The following is a 26,362-nucleotide window of genomic DNA, read 5'->3' as shown; positions in this document are numbered from 1 at the left end:
CCAAAAAAGATGAAAAGCCATTGGGGTGGGAGAAAAAGCAGGCAGGTGTGACATTATTGAGCCACGTGAAGAAAGTGTATCACAGAGGAGAGGGTGACTGGCCATGTCCGATGCTACTGCCAGGAAAGAACAAGAGGACTGAGAACTGCTCACTGGCTGTAGCACAACAAGAACATGATGGCCTTAACAGCAATAACAGAAAAACCCAGTGGAGAGGTGGAGGCAAGGGCCTGATTGAAGAGGACGCAAAGGAGCACAAGAGGAAGGAAATGGGAGACCTGAATATAAGAGCTTTTTGAAGAATTTTTGGGACTTCCCTGGTGGTGCAGTGGTTAAGAATCTACCTGCCAATGCAGGGGACACGGGTTCGATTGCTGGTCCAGGAAGATCCCACATGCCGTGGAGCCATTAAGCCCGTGCACCACAAGTACTGAGCCTGCGCTCTAGAGCCCATGAGCCACAACTACTGAGCCCAGGCGTCCTAGAGCCCGTGCTCCACAGCAAGAGAAGCCACCGCAATGAGAAGCCTGCACACCACAATGAAGAGTAGCCCCCGCTCGCTGCAACTAGAGAAAGCCCGCGCACAGCAACAAAGATCCAATGCTGCGAGAAAAAAATAAAATAAAAAAGAAGAAGAATTTCTACTGTTTATGGGAAAAGAGATATGGGCAGCAGACAAAAGAGAAGACTGGTCAAGGCGGGGTTTTTTCACTGGTGATGGTGGTGGTGGTGTTTTTTGTAAAAGATGGATGAAATTAAGAATCAGTTTTGTACGCTGATGGGATTCATCTAGTAGAAAGGGCAAAGCTGGTGTCAAAAAGAAAGGAAGAAGTGCTTGAGTGACATCCTAAACCAGGAGAGAGGGGAGGTGAAGAGGGAATGGAAACAGCTAGACAGAGAGGCTGGCCTCAGTCAGGAACACAGTTCCCACGGTGATGGGGACAGCAGGGTGGGTACAGCTGATGGAGCGGGTATCCATGGCAGTGGATGAGCTCTTCGAATTACCTCTATTTCATCAGGACCGGGAGGCAGTGCCAGAGGCTTAGAGAAGGAGGAAACTGAAATATCCGTCAACTAGGAGAATGAAGGAACTAAGACAGCGGAACATGATTTGTGGTTGGGATTAATGGGATTTGAAGCCAGCGGTCAGGAATCGGAAGTGATCCCAGTGAACATGGTAGAATACATTTCTCTAGAAAGAGAGAAGGCAGAGGTGAATCTTAACTTAAGTTGGAGCTGTGCAGACAAGTACAGTAAAGGGAGGGAAGGGGAATGGAGTTGAGTGTACTGAAAAGAGTGACTTTAATGAATGACTGAAATTCACACTTGGCAAGGAAAGAAGTGAGGGTGTGAGGGGCTGAGAACAGTAGGATCAGTTGATTGTAAGCTAAGGATACTTACTAGAAAAGAGTAAGCAGTGAAGAGTAGAAAGTGGTGTCAGAAGGAGAAAGCCTTGCAACTGAGATGACAGAGGGGGTGCCTGTCCTCGTAATGACACGATCTAAGGAGAGAGCACAGAGGGAATGGCTGAGGGAAGGTGAAGAACAGGTGACTGAAGGAGAGGAGCTGAAGGAGAAAGATGCAAAGTCCTACATGAATCATCTGAAATGATACTGAAATGACTAAGAAAAGCATAAAAGGAAGAGAACTGGAGACACACCATATAAGGAAGATCCTAAAAGTAGTCCCAGGGCTTCCCTGGTGGCACAGTGGTTGAGAGTCTGCCTGCCAATGCAGGGGACACAGGTTCGTGCCCCAGTCCAAGAGGATCCCACATGCCGTGGAGTGGCTGGGCCCGTGAGCCGTGGCCGCTGAGCCTGCGCATCCGGAGCCTTTGCCCCGCAACGGGAGAGGCCACAACAGTGAGAGGGCCACGTACCGCAAAAAATAAAAATAAAAATAAATAAATAAATAAATAAATAAATAAAGTAGTTCCAAACACGGAAAAAGGTAAGAAAGATACAGATTGTAGAGAGACACTCTGAGGGTGAAACCACGTGAATGGACGGCGAAACACAAACAAGACAACAATGGGAAATAACACTTGCGGAGCAATGGCTGAAAATGGACAGGTGCCCAAATTGGGGGAGGACCTGCCTGTTTCACTGTGGAGACAGTCAAAGGACGGGAGAGCTGCAGGAGGTAGACGGTAAACACCAAGTCCAATGGCACTGAAGCTGCCAAGTGCTGTACTCAATTTCCTGCTGGGTGTATTACTGAACGGCTCACCGCAACCTAACTCAACAGGACCACAGCCGAATTCATCATCTTCCTCCACCCTCATGCCTCCTGTGTTTTCCTTCCCCTCCTTCACTCTATACTCTAACATCCAACTTCTCTCTAAATCTGTCTCTAAAAGTCTCCCTCAAACAGATGCGCTGGGCTCCATTCCGGCTCCACCACACCAATCAATAACCCTTCCAACCACTCCTGCCGTTTCTAAACTTTCTCTACTCTGCCAGAGTGAGTTTTGAAAAATATAACTCTATCACTCAGTGCCCTGCTTAAAACCATTTAATAGGTTAAGCTCAAAAACCTCAAGGTCAGGCCTTTGCCTCCCTTCTCAAGCCTCCTCTCCCATCCTCCCTGGCTCTCTGCTCCAGTGACGCTGGGTGTCCCCCGGGGGGGGGGGGGACCTCAAGCAGACCACGCTCTCTCTTGTCTCCAGAACTTTACATATATTATACATCACTCTGCCCGGAATGTGTCTCAATCCCAGCTGACTCCAAATAAGCCTTCAGTTATCAATTTAGACGTCAGATCCTCTGTATGCCTTTCTTGAATCACTTAGATTAGTGGTCCCTCTACACCCAGTTCCCAGAGAGCAGCTCTGAGCATCAATGGAAATAAACTAGAGATTTCTGCAAGAATGAAGCTGAGAGGGTAAGGATCCAGGCCCCCTACCCCACTTTAATAAGAGAACTCTTTTTTTTTTTTCTATTTCACATATGCATAAATGTAAAGGTGTTATTTGAAAAGAAGGCATCCCTATAAAGTCATTTGAAAACCACTAGACTAGATCATCTCTAAGGTCTCCCCCAGTTCTGAGAGTCTCCTTACAAGATGATATCATGAGGGAAATAACTCCATAGTAACCCCTCATCAACCTTTACGAGGGATGGAAAGTAGTTATAATCATAATAAAGATCCGGATTGCAGAAGAGCACTTGGCATGATCAAGGTCTCAGAGAAAATATAGGGCTGGACAAGAACAATATGAATTGTGTTACTACATGGAAGTACTAGAATTATCCTTTCAAGACAAAGGAGATGAACCTCATTGAACACATTTTCTAGTAGACAGCGTTGCTGACTCGCCTCTGTCAATTATTTAGGAAACAACACACTTACATGGTTATACTCTGATGCCTGCAGCACAGTGGTTAAGAGCTTGGGGTCTAGAGGCGGATGCAAGAGTTCAAATTTCAGCTCTTCCACTTACTAGCTACGTGACCTTAGGAGAATCACTTAAGCTCTCCAGGCCCCAGTCTCTCACCATAAAATGAGAAGGATAATGTCTACCTGATAGAGCTGGGCTGAGGATGAACTGAGATAAAGCACAGAAGAATTCAGAACACTGGCACTTAGAGAAAACTCAGCAAATGCTTACAATGGGTGTATGCACACATATTTATGCTCAGGTTGTATTACACAGCCCGAATCTCTTCTTAAAGTTTTCGAACCAGTCCTAACTGGCTTGAAATTTAACCTCTTTCACAATGAGATTCCCTTTCATTTTTTTCCAGTCTTGGCAAAATGCACATTAAACCATCTGTCCTTTTCTTTGTAGGGCCATATTTATCATGGTGCATAAGAGCACATTTTTATGTACCTGCTCTTCAATTCACTTTTTGGAAAGTAAAGCACAGATCTTCCCCCTCTGCACTAACACCATAGACTCAGTTATATCATCTGAGGGAAGAGAAGAATTAATTATTTTTGTATTCCTGGGTCCTGACCTAAAATGAACTTGTGTTTAAAAAATCTCATATTGTGAACTTTTATTATACAAGTATGAAACAGTGTTATCTAAAGACCATTGTTACCAAACCAGGGCTGGCAAGGAACCTCCACAGTGTCAGCCATTAAAAAAGGAAGTATTCTACGAGTACCGTGATTTTCCTTAGTGCTTCAGGACACAGAAACAAATGCCAGACAAGCAGTAGTATTGACAAACAAGCTTCGTTTTTCTTTTTCTTTTTTTTACTTCCTTCTCTCCAGCAAAGATTCTTTTCTAACTAAATAACTAAAAGTCATACCACAAGAAAAAATGAGAACTAGTCTTTGAATAAACAGAGTTTGCCTATGACCCTCCACCACATACAGAGTATATACATGGAAGGCTTAGATCAACAATGAAATGCTCCAAGGTCATTTTTTAAGTGACAACACTAGTTAAGATGATGCCAAACTTCAGCCAAGGCTAAGCTATCACTGCACAGCTAAACATAGTGACCAAGACGAAACAGCCCGCGGTGAATACACAGCCCGGAAAGATAACGAGATACCACTCTTCCAGGCCACAGACATCTCAGTTGCAATTAACTTCTATTTTTTTTAAATCATTTTTTTAAATGACTCTTTTCATAAAGTCCAATAATGCCGATAACTTACCGGTCAGCAGCTTCTACATCAAAACAAAACCTTCTGTCGATGGAGTCAGTATGTCTTCTGATACATTCTTTCAAAAAGAACACCTCTCCGTCCCCCTGCAAAGAATCATTTTAAACATTCTCAAGAACTACAGTATAAACGTATACGGAATTAAGCACCCTATATTTGATGGGGGGAGGAGGCAAGGTTCAGACTTTAGGTTCCTCTATCTGATTCTCTTTCAAACCAGTTTATTTAGAGTCGTAGCCATTTTTTTTAACTTTTTATTTTATATTGAAGTATATTAACAACATTGTGTTAGTTTCAGATGTACAGCAAAGTGATTCAGTTATCCATATACACGTATCTATTCTTTTTCAAATTCTTTTTTGTCACTGTTCTTTTCTTAAGGTTTTCAAGACCCTGCTTTGATTACAATAAAATTAAACCAGACCTTATGAGTGCTAATTTTAAAAGGTGGGTTAACAATACAGTTTCCACATGCCTATATTTGTTATTCTCTTATTGTCCCCTCGTTAAAAGAAGGATAATGTGTTTGTATGTCACATTACATTATACCATATAAAACAGTCCATATGTAACCATTTCTGACCTATAAAAACTTCAGTTCCACAGGAATCTACCTAAAAGTACACTAAGGACCCTGGATCAGCCATTGTGAGCATCTAAAGCTGGAACCACTCCAACTATATGGTTTTGCTGTTTCTTAAAGTGAATCACCCTGAATTTATCTTTCCTGAGTTTTCGTTTAAATATCGTACCATTTACCTCCCTAAACCATCCTCCTCATGCTCTTTAAGAGCATTAAAAAGAGGTAGAAAACAGGAAACAGAAGCAACGCAGAAGCAGGTTCCCAGTGAGAAACTGTAAGGAGTCTGAGTAAACACTTCTAGACTATTTTAATATTTTCTGGAACATGGGGATCTCTAATATTAAACAAGCGTTTGAATATAAAATTATTCAAAATATCAGTCATGTTTTTAAATATATTTTTTATTATTTGGTAGCGAAAACAGAAAGACACCACTAAGCAGACATGTCTTGGGACTTGACAGGAAACTCACACTCCAACCTCATGCTCAGTTTATAACTGAAACGTACAGAGATGCTGAAGTGAACCCATATTTATCCTTTTACTACAACTTTTGATTGTATCAGTGGCCCTCTGAAATGTGAAATAATCGCGGGCATCTGGTGAATGAATTGTGCACTGCTGCTGTTCATTCATGGAATTTGCTCTTTTATTAAAAAGCAACAAATTTTGCTTTCTATGCGTCTGACACATTACATTTGACAAACATAAATTACTGCGATCTTTAAAACAACACTACCACCACAAAACAACAACGACAAAAACTCTCACGCTCAGTCTTCACCCATCACCCTCCAAGGGTGACAACCTCACTTCCTCCTCTTTGCCATGGACTTGATTTTCCATGTCTATTTCAATATCACAAAAATGCGTTTGTATTATAAGCGGCTTTAAGTATTTTTCAGGAAGATGCAAAGTATGTGTAAATACAAGTGAACTTGGGTTAATTCTGTATTCACATAAGAAAAATTATGCCCATCCACCCAGCAAGCAATGAATTAACCTTAAAATGCATTACCAGGTATGTGCAACCCTAGTGGGAGGAGCTTTGTTTTGACTGCTATTGTTGCCACGAGCTGCAGTTTCCCTTTTAAAACAAAGATCCCCTTTCCTACCCAGCCAGCTCCTAAGGGCTTCTCGCCCTTTTCCAGCTATCATGAGTTCCTTTGCTTTTTACTTCTGTGGGAGGAGTAAGCTAAATGGGGAGTGTCTAAGTGAGAACGTTAAAGTTTAAGTGAAAAACAGTAAACTTCGTTACAGATCATCTACTCTATATAATCTTTTCATCTGTATGAATCTATGCGTGCACATCAGGCCTCCCGTGTAAATCCTGAGCAGACAAACCACTGAGTCATGAAAGTCTGTTGTAGGTGTTAACTGGATCTTCCAATAACAGGGACACAAAATGATTCTACTCTTCTCCTTAAAAAAAAAAATCTGACCATAAAAACCCATGCCAACAATTCAGAAAACACAGGAATTATTTTCTGGCCTATTTTATTTAAAAAAAAAAAAAAAAAAAAAATTTTAATTAAAAAAAAAAAAAAAAATTATTTTTTATAATTAAAAAAAAAAAAAAAAAAAAAAAAAGATTTTCATTCTAAAAACAGAATGAAAGTATTTATCATGAGTGAATATAAACAACATTAAAAAGATACCCTCAAAGACCACCTCACAGAGAATATAAAGTATAAAAGGAAAGCCTTGGGACTCCCCTGGTGGTCCAGTGGGTAAGACTCTGCGCTCCCAATACAGGGGGCCCAGGTTCGATCCCTGATTGGGGAACTAGATCTCACATGCATGCCACACTAAGAAGCCCACATGCCGCAACTGAAGATCCTGCACGCAGCAACTAAGACCTGTTGCAGCAAAAAATAATAAATAAATAAGTAAATATTTTTTTAAAAAATAAATAAATAAAAGCAAAGACTTACTAGTTTCCCCCCAGATCTGTGCTCGAACGGAATGATGTTGAACTTCTTGGCCGCTTTCCGATACATGCAGTAGTGTTTGACCCAGCTGGAACCAAACGGAGGAGGCCCTTCAACAAGAGACATAACTTTAAATCAACAAGAACTTACTGTATTGCACAGGGAACTCTATTCAATATTCTGTAATAACCTAAATGGGAAAAGAATCTGAGAAAGAATAGAAACATATATATGTACAACTGAATCACTTTGTTGTATACCTGAAACTAACACAACATTGTTAATCAACTCTGTTCCAATACAAAATAAAAAGTAACCTGAAACTACCACAACATTGTAAATCAACTCTACTCCAATAAAAATTTAAGAAATAAAATAAAAATTAAATTAAAAAAGAAAAAGAAAAGAAATAGGACTTTACATTTTTTCCTCATAAAGAAGCAGATATGCAGAGTTCCAAACACAATCCTGAAGAGAAAAAACCCAAGAAGCAGCAACTAACACAGCTCAAGGAAACAAATCAGCAACACAGCTGGTCTTAGACAAGGGAAAAACAAGGGGAAATACGAAAGCTCGTAGAGACAGTCCTAAGAGTTTTCAGCAACACGGAAGTAATTTCAAGACATACTTTTCAAATAATTTGCTAGACTGTTATCTCATACCTGAAACTCTCTTAATTGTAAACTATGCTTCTTGTGTCTACGTATGAAGAGCTCGTGAGGGTTTCAAGAATTCCACTGAATATATGGGATGGTTTTGGATTCAATTCTGGCCTCTAAAAAATGACAGAACTGTAGAATCACAGTGCAGAAAAGCATTTAGTCTATACATCGATCTAGTGCTTTAAATCCACTAAAGCACCTTGTAAGTAGCTGCCCTTACTAACAATGGTAAAGCTAAGCTTTTTTGCAGCATGTGGAATCTTAGTTCCCCGAACAGAGATCGAACCCGTGTCCCTTGCATTGGAAGCACAGAGTCTTAACCACTGGACCGCCAGGGAAGTCCTACTGTCTTTTTCATCTAAAAAGTCTTAGGCTTAGACCAAATGCCTGAGAAATGGCAAAGCCAAACCTCAGAGTCTTTGGCCCCAAATATCAAGGAAGGTCCTTCACTGATTAAGCTGCCATCCCCTCCTGACACCACCCAACCCTACTCAACCAGCTCTGAGCATAGAGATTAGTGATGGTTTTTCACACCATCCAAGCTTCAGGCAATACTGCAGGACAGGGTACAACACGGACTCCAGCCTAGGACAATTCCAGCACTGAGGAGGTGTATGATCCAGGAAACATTGTTTACTCCTCAGTGTTTCCATGTTCTCATTGGTAAATGGGGTGATAACAGCACTGTACACTTCACAGGGGTTTTTAATGGATTAAATGAAACAAGTTGGATAAAGAGCTTAGCACAGTGCCTGGCATACTGCTAACAAGTGAAGAATTCTGTCACTATTGTTTTTTTTGTTTTTTTCAGTCCAATTTCAGCCCCGTTTCTCTCAAAGCCAGTAAGTTAAGCAACAGTTATGAATCTAAAAATCAAAATTTCCTGTGATTTTTCGCTTTGGACATATAATACAAAATTTCTATCCTTCTCATGTCTCCACCCTGTATTTTTAGTTCTTTCAAATTAAATAAACAAACTGAGATTAAGAGGATAAAAAAAAATTAAAGGCGGAAGGATGGATTGGGAGCTTGGGATTAACAGATGCAAACTAGTAAATACAGGACGGATAAACAACAAGGTCCTACAGTACAGCACAGGCAATTATATTCAATATCCTGTGATAAATCACAATGGAAAAGAATATGAAAAAGAATATATATATGTATAACTGACTCACTTTGCTATACAGCAGAAATTAACACAACACTGTAAATCAACTATACTTCAATACAATTTTTAAAAAATAAAACATTCACTCTACACACACTTCAATAGCTGTTGTGCTATTGTTCCTAATGGCACCTTTAGAAACGGTATGCTTTTACTGTTCAACCAAAATATGTAAAAATAAATTACCTCTCAGTTTTTTTGAAAAAAAAAAAAGAAAGATTAAAAAATTAGAAAAATGTAGAGTTCTGCCATGCCAGTAACTGTTCATCGTGAGCCGTGAAGGCTAAGCCCACATTAAATAAGGGCAAATGGAAAAAGAACCCCTATTCTGCGATTGCATATAACATGAACATCCGTATCACATGGCTGTTCCATGAGTCTCTCTGCTATGAAGTTATTCAGTTTGAAAATCCTGTAAATCAGCCACTTAACAAACAAAAACTCTAAAGCACCCGGCGGGAAGGGAGAGAAACAGGAAACACAGAAACATTTTCACATACTCCTCCCCCTACTGGCTAGCAATCAAGCCCTACAGTTGAAGAGGTAAACTTTAAGAGCTTCGTTAAAATAAGACCAAACTCTCAGAAGTCTGAAATCGTCTTGGGGTGCCTTAATTTCCAAATAAGGATACTCTACACACTGCATAACAGCTAAGATGGCAACAATGCTGAAAATTCAGTGAGACAAGTTAGCATGTCAACTAGGAGTATTTTTTTGTAGCCGTATGCAATTGCCCTGAAAATTTCAACAAGAACAAAAAACCATCTCAAATAAATCTGCAAAGAAATCATGTGAAAGAAGAAGAGAAATACGTCCTTCTTGACTTTAACATGGAGGAACAGTGTTATGGGGAGAGGGGTGCATACGTATATGAATGTGTGTGTGTGTGTCTGTGTGTGTGAGTGAGATAAAGATGGGTGGGGATGAGAGGAAATGAGGAAAAAGGTACTATCCCACCTCGCTTTCAGTCTGTCACCAAATCCCGGCTCCCTTGCAAGCAAGTTTTAACAAAGTGTGGCACAGAATTCGGGGGGTGTGGCTGGAAAGCAGGGTGCTCACAGAGTTCCTAATCTCACCATCCCCTCCCTAGAGCAGGAATGTGTTTTCCCCAAAAAAATCCAACGTATGCCCTCCAGGATAGGAGAGAGCAAGAAAGCGGTAGGAATAATTACTCCAAAAGTATCAAATTACAGTGAGACTTTTAAACTAATTTTTAATTAGTTATTCATCACTGTTGGAGAGCCTCTTACTTTTTTCCTGTACATACAGGTAGCCTTCCGCTGTGAACTGACTCGCTCGTTTGTGGTCCTTGGGATTCTGTCTAATCTTGTTCATAAGCTCTTCCACTTCTGACCTTGTTCCTTCAAAACGATTCCGTGTCTGAAAAGGATTTAAAAAACACATACAAGTTTTAAGTTCCCACAGGAGATTTTTCATGTCTGTTTTTAAGTCTCTGGATAACTATAATTAAATTTGTAGTGTTTTTGTACAAATTTCTCAAAATATACCCATCCTTTCCCATGTATCTCTTTGTTGAGATCACTGTGCAAAGAAAAAAAAATTAGTGGTTAAGTAGTTAACAGAGATATAGAAACCAAGGTTACTAAAGGTTATTTACTTTTGAAGCTTTCTAACACCAAGAATAATTCTATTATTCAACACAAGAATTCCTGCCTGCAGGTCTCACAATATTACTAAATCTTACATTTAAAAAAATAGGCCATAAAATATCTATCTGGGAAGTCTTTCCTTTGCAACAATCAATCTGACTCATTACTATTATCTCAGCAATATGTCTAAGAATTCAGAATCTGAAAAACTTAATTCTTCTTTGCAAACTAATAAACATCAGTGTCATTTTTTCCAGGTCATGGCAATTGCACTTGAAAATGATGTTTCTTCATCGAAGAAGGAAGTAGGGGGGAAACTCACTTACAAATAATGTCTTTGATATCTGAAAAGACAAATCACATTTCTGAAGCCCAGGAGACTTGGGATGTCAATATCTCTGTCAAATGGCTAGACTGAAAACGGACATGCAAGGTGAAGTGACGAAAATACCCAGGCAAACCTGACGAGTCAGCAGCACCAAGTTTCTGGACATTTCTTCCATCTACATTCAAAAATAATTGTATTAATACCGAAAAACTGCTGATGTGAAACTGTGGAAGAGCTAAGATGAAAAATTATTATTGAAATTCCTCCTCTCTCCTCCCTACAATGAAAGGGGTTACCAAGAGTTCTAAATGCAGAAAAATTATAGAATAGTACATTTTTTAGGGGGATGGAGAGTCTGATAAATGTACACTGTAAAGGGGAAACTTAACTGCAGAGGCTTATTTCAAACACAAGCTGAGAGCTTTTTTTTTTTTAATTTGTTTATGTACTATAAGAATGTACAGGGCTGCAAAGAGGGTGGGACTCATTTATTAACGGCTTGTTCCCTCTCCTGCCTTCCTGTTTCTCATGTCTCTGGGATTTCTTGTCCCCATCTTAATACTGATTATACCCTAATTTTATTCACCTGCTTTGTCACTTTACTGAGATTCTCCACAACCCTCACTTCTACCTGTGTATCTAATATTTATGCATACATACACACAGATATACACACATATGTGCATGTCATATATGTATAGATGCTAGTGCACGCATGCGCACGCGCGCACACACGCACATACACACACAATTAACTTAATGAGTTGTATCCCAAATTCTCATTATTTAAGTTAATGCTCAAATTGTCCTAGATTTGACCAGCAGAGGCCCCTTCTAGCTGGCTCCTGTTTCTCTTGACATACCCCCTTAATTCTGAGTAACCCCTCACCCTCTGGTCCAAAAAGGTATCCCAGGTTTACTTTATACTTTCTCTGTCCCAGTCCTAGAATCAGCCATCTCTCCAAAGGAGTCATTGTTCCTTACAGGGGAGGGTAGTATTTTTTTTTTACTGGAGTATAATTGCTTTACAATGGTGTGTTAGTTTCTGCTGTACAACAAAGTGCATCAGCTGTACATATACATATATCCCTATATCCCCTCCCTCTTGGACCTCCCTCCCCCACCCCATCCCACCCATCTAGGTCATCACAGGGCACCAAGCTGAGCTCCCTGTGCTATACAGCAGGTGCCCACTGGCTATCTATTTTATACCTGGTAGTGTAGTTGTGTCAATCCCAATCTCCCAATTCATCCCACCTGTTCTCTATGTCTGTGTTTCTATTCCTACCTTGCAAATAGGTTCCTCTGTACCATTTTTCTAGATTCCACATATATGCGTTAATATACGACATTTGTTTTTCTCTTTCTGACTTATTTCACTCTGGTAGTATTTAGAAACCAAGATCTAGGGACAGTGTGCTCACAGCTAAGGGGGTGCTATTGCTTCTAGGTCTTCCTGGAAGACAGACTGAGAAAATGCATGTATGTATATATATATGTGTGTGAATACATTTATATATATACACATTTATATACATATCACAACTTCTGTACCTATCTATCTTAAAACCCATGAGTTCATACCATTACACTTAATTCCAATCCAGTACTTCAGGTTTCTTTCTAGCCCACCCTTTTCCAATTCTGCACATTTCTCTTCAGACAGTAAAAAACATGGCTCCCATTATTCTCAACAGATTTACTTATTTGCTCAATTAACATATCTGCTCAACGTAACCAATCTCCCAAATATGCCAGCCACCTCTTCTGTACGTGCTGCCTCTGCACCTTCCCACCCCCACTTTCACTGCCACAGACCCCTCCACGTGGTACACTCTGCCCCCACTGCCGTCCTTCCTCAGATGTGATTCTGCACTGGGAAGAGAAAGGAAGGTTCAGCTAAATTTTTTAATGTATTATTTTAGGCAAATTACAAATGAGGGTGAAAATTACATTTCTCAAAACTTGAGCACAAATAATAGAGTGGCTGGAACCTAGCAATTTCCAATTCTAATTTCTGGCTGAATAGGAAGATATCATCAAATAATAATAATGATAGACCTTAAGTGTTACCATAGGTCACATGAGAGTGTTTACACTGTGAATGACATGACTGAGAGCAGTTTACGGTGCTTTAATCCTCACAATAACCTACGAGATAGCGTAGCGTTCTCCAATGCTGATAAAACAACATTGCTGTATTTCCTTTCCTTGCATGCTTTGATAAATAAACAAATTTCCAAACCAATGAGTCTTAAGTCTTATAAATTAAATATTTCATTACATCACCTACTGGGGGGAGGAGAATTCAATGTGGAGACTAAGCTGGAATTCGGACACATCTGAGTACTTTACAAAACTGGCAGGTCAGGCTTAGCACAGGTTCACACCCATATTTAAGGAGGAAAGAAAGAGGGGGGAGAGGAGGCACTGTTCACATTAAGTTTTACCCAGAAATAAAGCTTTACAGGCAGATGGCAAAGGCTAATTCCAAGTACAGATTGCCATTTTTCATTTAAGTTTTCCCATCCTGGCCCCATGACCTCATTCAGGGAGCAAAAGAATAATTAAAAATACAAAGAGGGGCTTCCCTGGTGGCACAGTGGTTGAGAATCTGCCTGCCAATGCAGGGGACACGGGTTCGAACCCTGGTTTGGGAGGATCCCACATGCCGCGGAGCAACTAGGCCCGTGGGCCACAACTACTGAGCCTGCACGTCTGGAGCCTGTGCTCCGCGACAAGAGAGGCTGCAACAGTGAGAGGCCCGCGCACAGTGATGAAGAGTGGCCCCCGCTCACTGCAACTAGAGAAAGCCCTCGCACAGAAACGAAGACCCAACACACCCAAAAGTAAATTAATTAATTAATTAATTAAAATATATATAAAAGAGGGTTTCACGAAGTAGCTGTAAGACATCAGGGGGTGGGCCCCCTGCAGCCTGCTTTAGTAACCTCCCAAAATAATAAAACAGAAAAGAAGGGGTAGGGTGCTAACACACACCCCTCGCTGCAATCCTCAAATATCTCCTCAAGTGCCCTATGAATGGGGACGTGACAGAGTAAGGAATGGAGTGCAGTGGATGCCACGGCAACAGGTGATCAAGTCTAAAAACACCCGAAGGACACCTTCCATGGGAGTGAGGGGAACGCAGGTTAGAACTGTTGAGAGGTAGACACGAGCTGAGGTTTACCATCAGTACCTAAATCTGAGATCTTACCATTAAAGTGACTCCCATGTTACCCAGAAATTGTTAAGGTCCAGGGAAGCCAAATGGCCATATCAGGATGTTCCCCAGCTCCTATATTTACTGACCCCAGATACACCATGAGTTGAACCCATTTCTACACCAACACTAAATCTGAAAGCAACTGCCTTGGGCCTGCCCAAGTTCCAGTGCTGCCCTGGCCTTAAAGCAGTATGACGTCAGCAAGTTCTTTTTCCTCACTGTCCTTATCTGTGAAGAAGGAATAAAAAAGTCTACATCATAGGACACCTTTGAAGACTAAATGTGTACAATCCAAAGAAAAGCACGTAGGTAACACCTGGCACATGGCAACAAAATAAATGTAAGTGGCATTATTATTTTTAATGCAATTAAGTCACTGAAAAGTGACAATTATTCCCTAACAAACGAAAAAAGAGAATCTTCAATATCAAACTAAAATTTTATCTGAATGAAAGAGAAAGTACATTTAAAAAAAAATTGGGGGGGCGGTTATAAAAGCTAATTCACAACATTATAAAACAGAGAGAGGGGACAGCACAAACAGCCCTGCCTGGGAGGCAAAAAGAGGCGGTATAAACAAGATTAAAAAGTGACCAGAAATTCACCTCTCAGAAACAATCATGTTCATATTTTTACACAGTCACTTCCAATCTTTTTTTTTTTTCCTGGTAACATAGTTTATCACTTTAGTGTTCTACTTTGCTCACAAAACTGTAACAAAAATATCTGTGCATATCCTTAAATTATTCTTCACTATTCTTAGTATCTTCTGGGTACTCCTTTGGAATCCCTAAAATTTCTTAGGATTCTACTTCTTCCTGCGAAGAACTCTACTCTAGTCTCCTTTGGGGATAGAGATCAAAAAAATTTTAAATTAGTTTTTTTTAATATCCTTTAATTTTGATGTAATTTACATTCTTCTGCAAAGTCTATTTTTTAAAAACCAACCTGCTCTTTTTTGCTGTCCATTAATTACTCTAGATTATGGAAAATGGAAAAAGACTGAATCTCTCTCAAAAAAAAGGTCTAACCATTTTTACAACAGAAAAGGTGAAACCAGTTGGGTGAAAATAGGTTATTTTCACTTTTAAATAACTTTTACCTTTTTTCTGATTATAAAATGGTTTTTGTCATTTTTTTCTATAGTAAAATACCTAAAAGTTGACCAAAATTATCTCTACCATTATAGTGCACAGATAGTTCACTCTAAGATTTGGTTTCAACATTTCGGTATATTTCTTTCAATACATAAATACACATAGCATAAAAAGTAACACACAGAAGTCAAACAGAGAACGACAAATACCATATGATATTGCTTATATGTGGAATCTAAAAAAATAATACAAATGAACTTATTTACAAAGTAGAAATAGACTCACAGATGTAGAAGATGGACTTATGGTTACCAAAGGGGAGAGGGGCGGGGAGGGATAAATTAGGAGTTTGGGATTAACATATATACACTACTATATATAAAATAGATAAACTACAAGGACCTACTGTGTAGCACAGGGAACTCTACTCAAAATGATAACCTATAATGGAAAAGAATCTGAAAAAGAATAGATATATACATATGTATGTATAACTGAATCACTCTGCTGTACACTTGAAACTAGCAACACTGTAAATCAACTATACTGCAATTTAAAAAAAAGTAACACACAGCTGGGATTTTTGTAATACGTAGTTTTATGCAGCCAACACTTCCCCTTCGATATGCTAAAAGCTGACATCCTCAGGGAATGAGAGAAATGGCCAAGAAAGTAGTAAATTACAGGAATACTGAGATATAGCAGGTGAGGTAGAATGAGTGGCATGTGTTTCAAAGGTTCTGGTATTTCTGAAGAGCAAAGAATGAGCTAGAAGCAAAAGTAAAGAGCACAGGCGACTTCCGGATCAGGTGTCCTCAACACTGAAGGTGAGGCGGAAGGCAGAGCCTCTACTTGCAGAGCTGCACGAGCAGCCTCAGAAAGAGCCAGAACAAAAGGCAGAGAGGTGGAGGACCCCAGGCAACTTCCTGATGACAATCCTGAAGTTCCAGAGGACACAGGAAAAGATTTTTTCCAGTAGCTTGTTCTTCGCCCAGTTCTTTATGGGAAATGAAAGTTACCAAGTATGTGTGTTAGGTTCTTAATAGACTACGTTAGATTCCATTGACCAGCTGACCCATTTCAAATGATAGGCTGTCTTCAAGTGTTGCTTACAGTAGTTCATGCCTGAGTATTGCTCACTCCCATTTAAATCCTGAATCTCGCTGAAATTATTTTGGTGTATTTAAGGTAACTATAGGCCCCTGACCCCAGGGTGGGTGTGATAAATGAACTTCCACATAAGCAAGTTGTGCATGGACAGTTTCTCTGAAGCCCCCAGGACACGCTGATGTGTCCCCAGACCCTGAGGCCCGGCGGGCTTCATGGGCAGGTAGCCCGTGCCGTCACCCACAGCCCTGCGCTCAGAAGGTCGCACACTTGATCTAATTCTCTGCCATCGCTGTCTTGAAATTCTTCATTTTTGAATAAGGGACCCTGTCTCCTCATTTTACACAAATTATGAACCAGTTATGCCTGAAGGTTCTCATCCAGGCCAGCCCTGCCCTTGACAGATGAGGTACAGACACAAGTTATACAGTTAGTGGAGGGGGAAAAAAAGAAAAAAATCAGGATTATAACCTAATCTTCTAAACTATGTAATGTTCTTTTTACAAACGCTGTGTTCTGCTGTCTACAGAAGTATTCTGATACATCACAGTATCATTAGACTAAATGTTCTATTACCTACAGAGATACTTTTGAAGTTAGGACTAATCTACACATATACACTTTGACATATTTTTAAATTATATTACCTTATATCACTGATCTTGGAGGGTGTAGGGAGGAATGTACTCTTTTAGTCATTTAACTGAACAGAATGTAGAATCTTCAAATACAAATTGACGCATAAATTACAAAACACAAGAGATTTCGTTACCTACATTCCCAAATGTAGGGAACAACTATACCAAAATAACTTAGAAACAAAATCTACACAAAAAGCATTAGTCCTCAATTTCTAAGATTATAAGAAGTTGAAGGTCAGGTAGCAAACAGCACAGAGATCCCCATCCTTCTCCTTGTATGTCTTTCAGGATGGGTTGAGAGTCTGTCCCAAAACTCACTCACTGTGTTTTTAACAAGGTTTGAAATTACATTAAACATAACTTGAATAGCTTTTCAATGAGGACACTTCCAAAATCAACAAAAGCGTTGAAAGGAAAAACATCTACCACCTTCTGATCAAAATCACATACATTATACTGTTTAACAGTTCTCAAAAAAACTCTTTATCCAAGACCTAACAGAAACCATACATTTCCTAGGAAAACAATAAAGGGCCAACAGCAACTGTGAACACCAATACATTAGTGAATAGGGAGGCACAAAACACAGGAAAGAAATTCCACTGGAACTGTTAGCCTATCTGGGAATAAATATCAAATAAGACATACAAGTAACAGAAGAAAGTTAAATTAGAATTGAAATGCCTTAAATTTAAAGTGGAGGACTGTTTTGTCTGTTTCATACAGAGCAGACTTAGACTTACACAATAGAGGTTATCCTTAGAACTGCCTCACAAAGTGCAGAATAACTATGTCACACTGCCACATGACTTGTTTCAAAGTTGCTAAGAGAGTAGATAGTCAAAGTTATCATAACAAGGAAAAAAAATTTTTTAAATACACGAAGTGATAGATATTAACTAAACTTATGCGGAAATCATCTTGCAATATAATAAGTGAAGTCATTAAGCTGTAACCCTTAAACTTACACAGTGTTGTGTGTCAATTATATCTCAATAAAACTGGAAAAATAAGGCAAATTGTGTGAAATTTTGATTGTAAAAACATACTTCATGACTTTTCTGAAAATAAGGGAAGAAAAATAAATTATAGGAAATGAATTCTTGAAAAACAAAACAAAACAAAACAGAGCCGCCTGCAGCAGAATTCGGAGCCTCCCTTCCTGGAAAACAGTTTGTTACACCAAGAACTGACCAGAAGGTGGCAACGTAGCCTCAGTTTCTCGGTACCAACAGATCAGCCTGGTCTTGGTTTAAGGCTTTTCATACACCAAAGAAATCAAAACTACACCTCTCAAACATCTTTTTTAGGAGAAAGCTTCCGTTTTCTTACATTCTGAATGTTGATCTGTAGTTCCATTTTGTAGTGATTGAAGTCTTTGGCAAGTTCATGGCCTTGATGATAGAAAGTAAACATTCCCTGAAAAAATGACAGCATCTAAAACAAAGGAGAAAAGGCAACATTAGCACCCAAAAAATCTCAGTGAAAAAAATAAATTAAAAAGCCACGTATTTTGCCTCATCTCATTATGATTCTATTGAAGTACAATAATTAAAAGGAAGTCACTAGAATTCAACTAAATCTAACTGCATATTATTCATTAATTTGTCCCTATAAAAAAAATAAAAGGATTTGTGATTTTTTTCCTTAACTATCAGAGCCATTAGACAGCTTTTACAGTATGCTGTATAGGAGAAATGGAATTCTACATCACCCATTTGTCCTTTTGAGTCAAGAGAATCCCTATATTCATTTGTAATTGAAACCTTATCACTATAGGTCGATAGGACCTGAAAGGAAAGTGAAATACAGATCAAAGAGCTAAAAGCTCTTTCGAAGGGCGTCCAGTGCAGAGTAACCTCTCTGTTTTGTTGACAAGGATGCTCAGTGACTGGAGCAGAGAGGGGCAGAGGCAGGGCAGTAATTAAGCCCTGAGTTTCCTACAAACTCTCCACCTGCCCCTCTTGATCAGAGGGCACTGCTTCTCCCCCACATGTGAGAAAATCTAGAGTAAGAGTGATTTGGGGTGAGGGTTAAGGAAATCCTGAGATTCACTGTCTTCAGAATGTCACACCGCATAATGGTAAGGAATTGGGGACTCTGACGTCAAGTGGCCAGCAAGGGTCAGTTCCCAACTGGGGCAAATTACTGAAGTTTCTCTACTTCAATTTCTACATTTGCTAAGTGGGATAATTAAAATATCTCCTCAGTAGGGTACCGTGTGGAATACATGCATGATCACAGAAAAGTACTTAGAACAACCACCTGAACAATGACTGAGCACTGTAAATGCTCAGTATATAAAATGTAGGCCATTATTATGATTTCACAGAAAAAGAAAGCTTTAAGGAGGTTTTCTCTAATTGTTTAATTTAGGGTAATTCAATTACTCCACTGGACCATAGCTTCCACGAATGCTAATTTTTAGTGAATCATTACTTGGTTTTTTTTGGTTTGTTGCTCAACATCATACACACAGTGGGTAAATTGTATGGCATGTGAATTATATCTCAATAAAGCTGTTTTTTAAAATCACATGCAATATAGTCTATGTTAAAACTAAAGTGAATCTTGACAATCATGAATCTCAGTGTACCTCTGGTTTTTTTGCTAAAACCCACAGTATAAAATACCCTTTATATTTTGATTCAGAAGATACATATATTCGTAGATATGTTAACATATAAGTAACTGAAGCTCTCAGAGTGCATCTATATAAGCACAAAAAAAAAATCATGTGTTTCTAAAATAAGTATAAAGAAATGTCAGAGGGCTTTCCTGGTGGCGCAGAGGTTGAGAGTCTGCCTGCCGATGCAGGGGACACGGGTTCGTGCCCCGGTCCGGGAAGATCCCATATGCCGCGGAGCAGCTAGGCCCGTGAGCCATGGCCACTGAGCCTGCGCATCCGGAGCCTGTGCTCCCCAACAGGAAAGGCCACAACAGTGAGAGACCCGTGTAACGCAAAAAAAAAAAAAAAGAAATGTCAGAGTAACTTACAAAATAGTTTCAAATGTTCCACACACTGGTTCTTAACTTAGGTTGCATAAGCATTGTGAATTGTATTAGAAATAGTTGGTGACCAATAATTGCTGAAAGTACCAAGGTTTGGATGGATGCACTTGCTTTAGAACAAACTTGAATAAAGATTATCCCATAAATATCCCACGCTCACTCACATTCCAATACGATTTCTTTCATGGGGACTTTTTTTTTTAAGGGTGGAGTTACAGCTAGGATGGCAGAAGTTGTACCTGATTGCAGAGTCCTTGAGACCATATAGCAAAAGGAATAATACTCATCACTCATTGCTGTGCAAACAAGGCCGAGAACCACTATTTAGAAGTGATTCTTTGACTTCGTGGCTCTGGGTGCACTGTGTACAATTTACGATGTCTTGCTTCGTGTTTAGGCACCACAGCCTCTAGCAACCATAAATTAGATCTTCAAAGAAACACATTCCTCTTATATCACGAAATTCGACTAGCAGAGCAACTTGCTATTTATACTTACAGGTTCCACAAACTCAAACTTCTTCCTCTCTTGGATTTCCTGAAGCTTACACACATATTCAAGAGACAGTTCGTAAAAGTGTTGCCGGTTCTGTTCCACTTGGATATCTGCCTATGTTAAAATAATGGAGGCCAGTCAAATTAGAGATGGTTCGGAGTGAAACTCTTTGCCCGAGGTCTGCAAAACTACAGTCCATGGGCCAAATATAGCCTGCTGCCTGTTATTCTAAACGAAGCTGTACTGGACCAGCGCCAGGACTACTCCTTTATGCATCTTCTATGTAGACTTGCGGGTACAACAGCTGACTTGAGTGGTTGCAACAGGGACCTCGTGATCTTCAAAAGTCTAAAATATTTACTAACTGACTCTCTGCAGACATCGTTTGCAAACCCCTGCTCTCTGTGACGAGACTGGCCCCGAAGGACAGAAGATCAAACAGTAAAAGGCACTTCATGAAAAACCTACCCAACCACAACGGACACCCAAGGTGGAACTGCACATGTAGAACCCAAATTACATAAACATTATTTCCGTTAACAAATCGCCTAAGAATGAAGTGGCCTGGGAAGGAGGGCTGAGCAAATTCCAGTCGCCACAGCTCTCAGGAGTGAGGGCAGCAGGCGAGGAAGTGACGGCACCATCTCAAGAACTTGGCTTTTGCAGAGAGGCCTGGGCTGGAAGCCCATCTGCAGGCAGTCGCTCTCCTAAGTCCTCACCATGTCCTGCCCCCTGGGAGGGAACAGGCACCAGATGGTCAGGAGACTATTCCAAAGAAAGGTTCCAGCTTCTCTTGTCTAACTAGAAGGGAACTGAGAGAGGGGATGGTTCCACAGAGGAACAGTAGTGAAACCTCTGGTCCTCAGAAGTGTTCTTACAAGGCATCTTGTATTTCCTAACTCAGCTAATTTTAGGTCCAGAAGTATTTATCTGGACATTTCTCCAAAGAGGCCATATCTAAGCACAGAGAAAGATGCTGGACATCACTTGTCATTAGGGAAACAGAAATCAAAGCCACAAGGTACCACCTCACACTTATCAAAAACAAAAAACAAATAAAAAATATCAGAAAATAATCCAAAAACCCTATCTCCCCCCACCAAAATAAAAAACAAAAACAAAAACAAAACCAGAAAAATAACAAGTATTGGTGAAGATGTGGAGAAACTGGAACTTCGTGCACTGCTGGTGGGAATGTAAAATGATGCAGCTACTATGGAAAACAGTATGGCAGTTCTCTTAAAAAAAAAAAAAAAGAACAAAAAAAACTTAAAAATAGAATGACCATATGATCCTGCAATTCCATTTCTGGATACTCACAAGAACTGCAAGCAGGGACTCAAAGAGATGCTTGCACACACACATTCACAGTAGCATTATTCACAACAGCTAAAGGGTAGAAGCAACCAAAGTGTCCACCGACAGGTGAAGGCATAAACAAAATCCAAAGATAATGGGATATTATTCAGCCACAGAATGCAAGGACATTCTGGCACTGCTACAACATGCATGAACCCTGAGAACATTATGCTAAGTGAAATGAGCCCGTCACAGAAGGACAGATGCTGTATGATTCATCTTAGATAAGGTAGCCGGAACAGTGAAATTCACAGAGACAGGAAGCAGGATGGTGGTCGCTGGGGAGCTGGGAGCACAAGGGGGCTGGGGAGTTAGTGTTTAATGGGCACAGAGTTTCAGTATCTCAAGCTGAAAGGGCTCTGGAGCTGGAATGTGGTGGTTACTGACAACAGCGTGACTGTACTTAATGGCACTGAATGAACTGCATGGCTGAACCTGGTTAAAATCATGCTTTGTTGTGTATATTTTACCACCACAAAAAGTTTTTAATTTGGGGGAAAAAAAGTATTTATCTAACAGGTGACAATTTTTTTGGCAGCATATCCTTTTTTAATTAATGTTTAACTATAATAAGAGTGTTTGTTACTAAGCCAAAATGAGAATTTCTACCTAACACTCATAAAAATCATGATTTTTTTATGCCTCTAAGACCCAGAGATGGAGAGTTCAGCCACTAGCAGTTAACAGACACAACTCCCAGGAGAAACAATGTGAGTGTGCTGAGTATTTAATAAAATGGAGATAGGGGAGGTTAAGGGTGGATTTTTCATGTTATGGTTACTAGGAAATGTCCTTCAAGAAAATGACACCAGGGTCAGATTTACCAAGGTGGTTTTTTAATTTAATTTTAGTGGATTCTCTCGCCTGGCTGTGTTACTGCAATTACCCCGGCATGGCAGGTCAGCTTCTGTCCACAGCTTCCTAATGCTCTGGGTGTTCAGAACCACTGTGCCAGGTGCAGCATGGTCCACCACAAGAAACCCTGGGACTGCCGGTAACCCGTAATTTACAACAATGCCACAGACATCCAAATTATACCTAGCAGCACCGTCCTTTAGCCTGACTCAGTCTAAAAGGCAATCACTATATATGTGATGTAAGAAAAAGTGTACGTGGTCTTTGTCTCAGACTTCCTGGCACAAATCTCCTAAAACCCTTGGAATTTCCTGAGCGAGAGAAGTGTCTCTAGTCATTTGTAAGGAGCCCCTTTTGAGAGCGCTTGAGTTTATGCTAATGAGGTGACTTAGGGTAGGGGCCCAAGATAGCACTCATTAGAGGGGTAGAACTTTCAGCTCTACCCACCTATTTCTGGGAAGAGGGGAACACTATAAATTAAGTTCTATAACAGCTCTTGAACAAGAGCTCATGAGCTTCCAGGTTGGTAATGTAAAAAAATTAATAAACTCACCAGAAGGGGGAGCTCACATGGCTTCAGACCATCGCAGAGCCCAACAAGAAGAAAGACCACTCTTCTTTCCTGGCTAGGACCCAGCCCAAGAAAAGCCAGGGACTCTTTACTATAGCCCTCTCAACTCTCTTTCCCTCTCAACAAAAGTGTTCTCCTTCCCTTGCCGTGCAGAAACTTGCCCTTGGTTCCCCATGGTTGCAGACCCTAAACTGCAATTCTCTGCTGATCCCGAATAAACCCATCTTTGCTGGAGAAATACCTAGCAGACTATTTATTTCAGGTTAACAGGAAACACATCCACTTGCCTAGAGAGTGACGTACCGCAGTTCCATGAGGACAGAAGTTTCTGCACTTGGGACCCTTCCAGACCCTGCCCTGTGCACCTCTTCATCTGGCTGTTCAACCGTATCCTCTATATTATCTGTTGTAATAAACTGCTAAACTTAACTAAATGTTTCTGAGTTCTGTGAGCCGCTCTAGCAAGGAAGGGGTCATAGGAACCTCTTCTTTGTAGCCAGTCAGAAGCACAGGTAACAACCAGGGCTTCAGACTGATGTCGGAAGTGGGGTAGTCTTTTATTTTTTTTTTTTAACTGAATTACAGTTGATTTACAAGGTGTTAGTTTCTGGTGTACAGCAATGTGATTCAGTTATACACACATACACATTCTTTTTCACATTCTTTTCCTTTATGGTTTATTACAGGATATTGAATATAATTCCTTGTGCTATGCAGTAGGACCTTGTTGTTTACCCATTCTGTAGATAATAGTTTGCATCTGCTAGTCAGAAGTGGGGCAATCTTGTCCACCTGAGCCCTTAACCTGTTGGCTCTGATGCTGTCTCTAGGTAGTGTCAGAGTTGAGTCAGTTGCTTGGTGGTGTTGGAAAACACACATTACATTTGAACTATACTTTTTATTACACCAAGCAAAAGTCATTTTTTTAAAACAAACATACAATTTCAATTTGATTATCATCTCATTTCTAACCATTCTTGCTGTTAATATGTATAAAAGAAGTAGATCACTCACACAAAGATATTCAAAGGATCTATTTCTCTGGTCATATTTACTGAAACATAATTATGTGACGACTCAGTGCCGACTTAAAAAAAATGTACAGCGTGCGAGCTGTGAGTTCAGTTTGATTTGGGGCAAAACGAGGACTACAGCCCTGGAGCAGTTAGTTCCTCAGAGCTAGGCTAGTGACTTAATCCTTGTAGAGACAGGTGGCAGGTGCCAATTTTTAATTGGCATCAGGAAACAAAAATATACTTCAAAAATCAGCAGTCATGGAATGTTCTCGAATATCCAATTCTTGTTCTAGTGCAAATATTAATTAGAATGTCGGGTTGTGGTGGAGGCAGAAGCCATTGTGCTCAATAAACAGAGCTACAGGTAAAGGTACTAATAGAATTACTAAAATTGCCAGCCTGGTGTCCGCCATAATTTCCTCCTGTTATTTTCACTGGAAACAAGAGGCAAGAATAGATAACAAGTTTCTATGCCTTTGGTCAGTACCAGTCTCAGCAACCTTTATTAATCTCTTGAGCACCTCAGTTTACTGAAGATGAGCAATGCATTAGCCACTGCCAAAAGTAACCAAAATCCAGATCTAACCTTTTCCCCATTAACGAGCATCCCCCTTCTTACGGCCTTCACGCTTGCAATGGAAAGCTAGGTCAAGTGGGAGTCTCTATGTCTGTAAAGAGCAAACAGAGCAAGACAGCCAAGAATATGTAATTTAAGTGAAACTAAAATGATTCTCCTTGAGGGTCTCTTCAAATTTCCCATCTGGAGTTTAATTATCTTTGGGAATGATGAAACTATCGAAGCCCTACCTCACAATCTTCACACTTGTTCATTGGGTAAATATTTATTAAGTGCCTATTCCCTGACAAGTCTCATTCTAGGCATTGAGGACTGAGTGCTGAACAGAACACAGCTGTTGCCTGCAAGGAGCTTACATCCTATGGGAAGAAGCCATGTAACAACGGAATATGTAGTGAGTCAAAAGGCTGTCAGAGGGCTTCCCTGGTGGCGCAGTGGTTGAGAGTCCGCCTGTTGATGCAGGGGGCACGGGTTCGTGCCCCGGTCCGGGAGGATCCCACATGCCGTGGAGCGGCTGGGCCCGTGAGCCATGGCCGCTGAGCCTGCGCTCCACAACGGGAGAGGCCACAACAGTGAGAGGCCCGTGAACCGCAAAAAAAAAAAAAAGGCTGTCAGAGTATGAAAAAAAAAATAAAGGAGAGTAAGGCGGACACTCTAAATAAGATGGCTGGAAAACTTCTCTAGTAAGGAGAAGTCTGAGTGGAGAGTATTTGGAAGACTATTTGAAGGAGTGAGGCATGCAGATCTGGCAGAAGGATGAACAAAGCACAGGCCCTCAGCATGGAACCAAGCCAGAGCAAGGCAGCCACGTGGGTGTGAGGGCAGGCGGGATACGCCCAGGGCCTCTAAAGGGAGCTGTTAGGAGTATTTAGAGAAGAGGAACACGAAGGCTCACTCCGCTGTTGTACAGAAAATAAACTGTAGGGACACCCTGGTGAAAGCAGGGTGGCCTTTGCAGTAATCTGTGCAAGAGATGCCGGGTGACAGGGGTGGGGAGCCAGGAGAACTGGCCATATTCCGAGAATATTCTGAAGCTAAAGAAGACACAGGCTGATGGCCTAGATGTGGGGTGAGAGCGAAAGGGCCAAGACTGACTTTACAGACTTTGCCTAATGATACCTCATTAGATAGTGAGGTGGAGATGGAAAGTGACCCGGTGCATGAAAATCCCTTCAGGATACCTGAAAACAGAGATCAGCGGAGAAGAGAGGTAGAAAACTGCTAGCATAAAGAGAGCCTCGAAGAGCAACAGCTGTCATTTCAAAAAAGACAGAGGGTAGGAGATGAGGGAACACACATAACAAGTGCATGGTTTCCTACATAATATGGAAGAGAGAATGGAGCCCTACCCACAGTATTGGAGTGAGGATCAAATGGTACAAAAGGGCCTCTCTCTTTTACAGAACGTCAAATGCCATCTAAACGTCCGTCAAAAGTACTAGCGAGGGCTTCCCTGGTGGCGCAGTGGTTGAGAGTCCACCTGCCGATGTAGGGGACA

At 40.5% G+C, this 26,362-nt stretch overlaps 1 protein-coding gene across 2 annotated transcripts in view; it reads right to left on the bottom strand.

The window, feature by feature from the left end:
- ARHGAP10 (Rho GTPase activating protein 10) overlaps positions 1 to 26,362 on the bottom strand; it is a 325,886-nt gene that overhangs the window by 181,933 nt on the left and 117,591 nt on the right. For both annotated transcript variants that reach the window (XM_027117132.1, XM_027117131.1), the window contains exons 6-10: positions 20,490 to 20,600; positions 18,312 to 18,416; positions 10,221 to 10,350; positions 7,141 to 7,247; positions 4,615 to 4,709 (exon numbers count right to left, since the gene is read on the bottom strand). In XM_027117132.1, the coding sequence (XP_026972933.1) occupies positions 4,615 to 4,709; positions 7,141 to 7,247; positions 10,221 to 10,350; positions 18,312 to 18,416; positions 20,490 to 20,600 (548 nt within the window). The remainder of the gene's footprint in view (positions 1 to 4,614; positions 4,710 to 7,140; positions 7,248 to 10,220; positions 10,351 to 18,311; positions 18,417 to 20,489; positions 20,601 to 26,362) is intronic.

Source organism: Aethalodelphis obliquidens, unplaced genomic scaffold (assembly GCF_003676395.1).
Source record: "Aethalodelphis obliquidens isolate GAN/ISIS:26980383/991018 unplaced genomic scaffold, ASM367639v1 scaffold17, whole genome shotgun sequence".
In the NCBI taxonomy this organism is placed as follows: Eukaryota; Metazoa; Chordata; class Mammalia; order Artiodactyla; family Delphinidae; genus Aethalodelphis; species Aethalodelphis obliquidens.
This window is presented reverse-complemented; position numbering and strand designations above follow the sequence as displayed.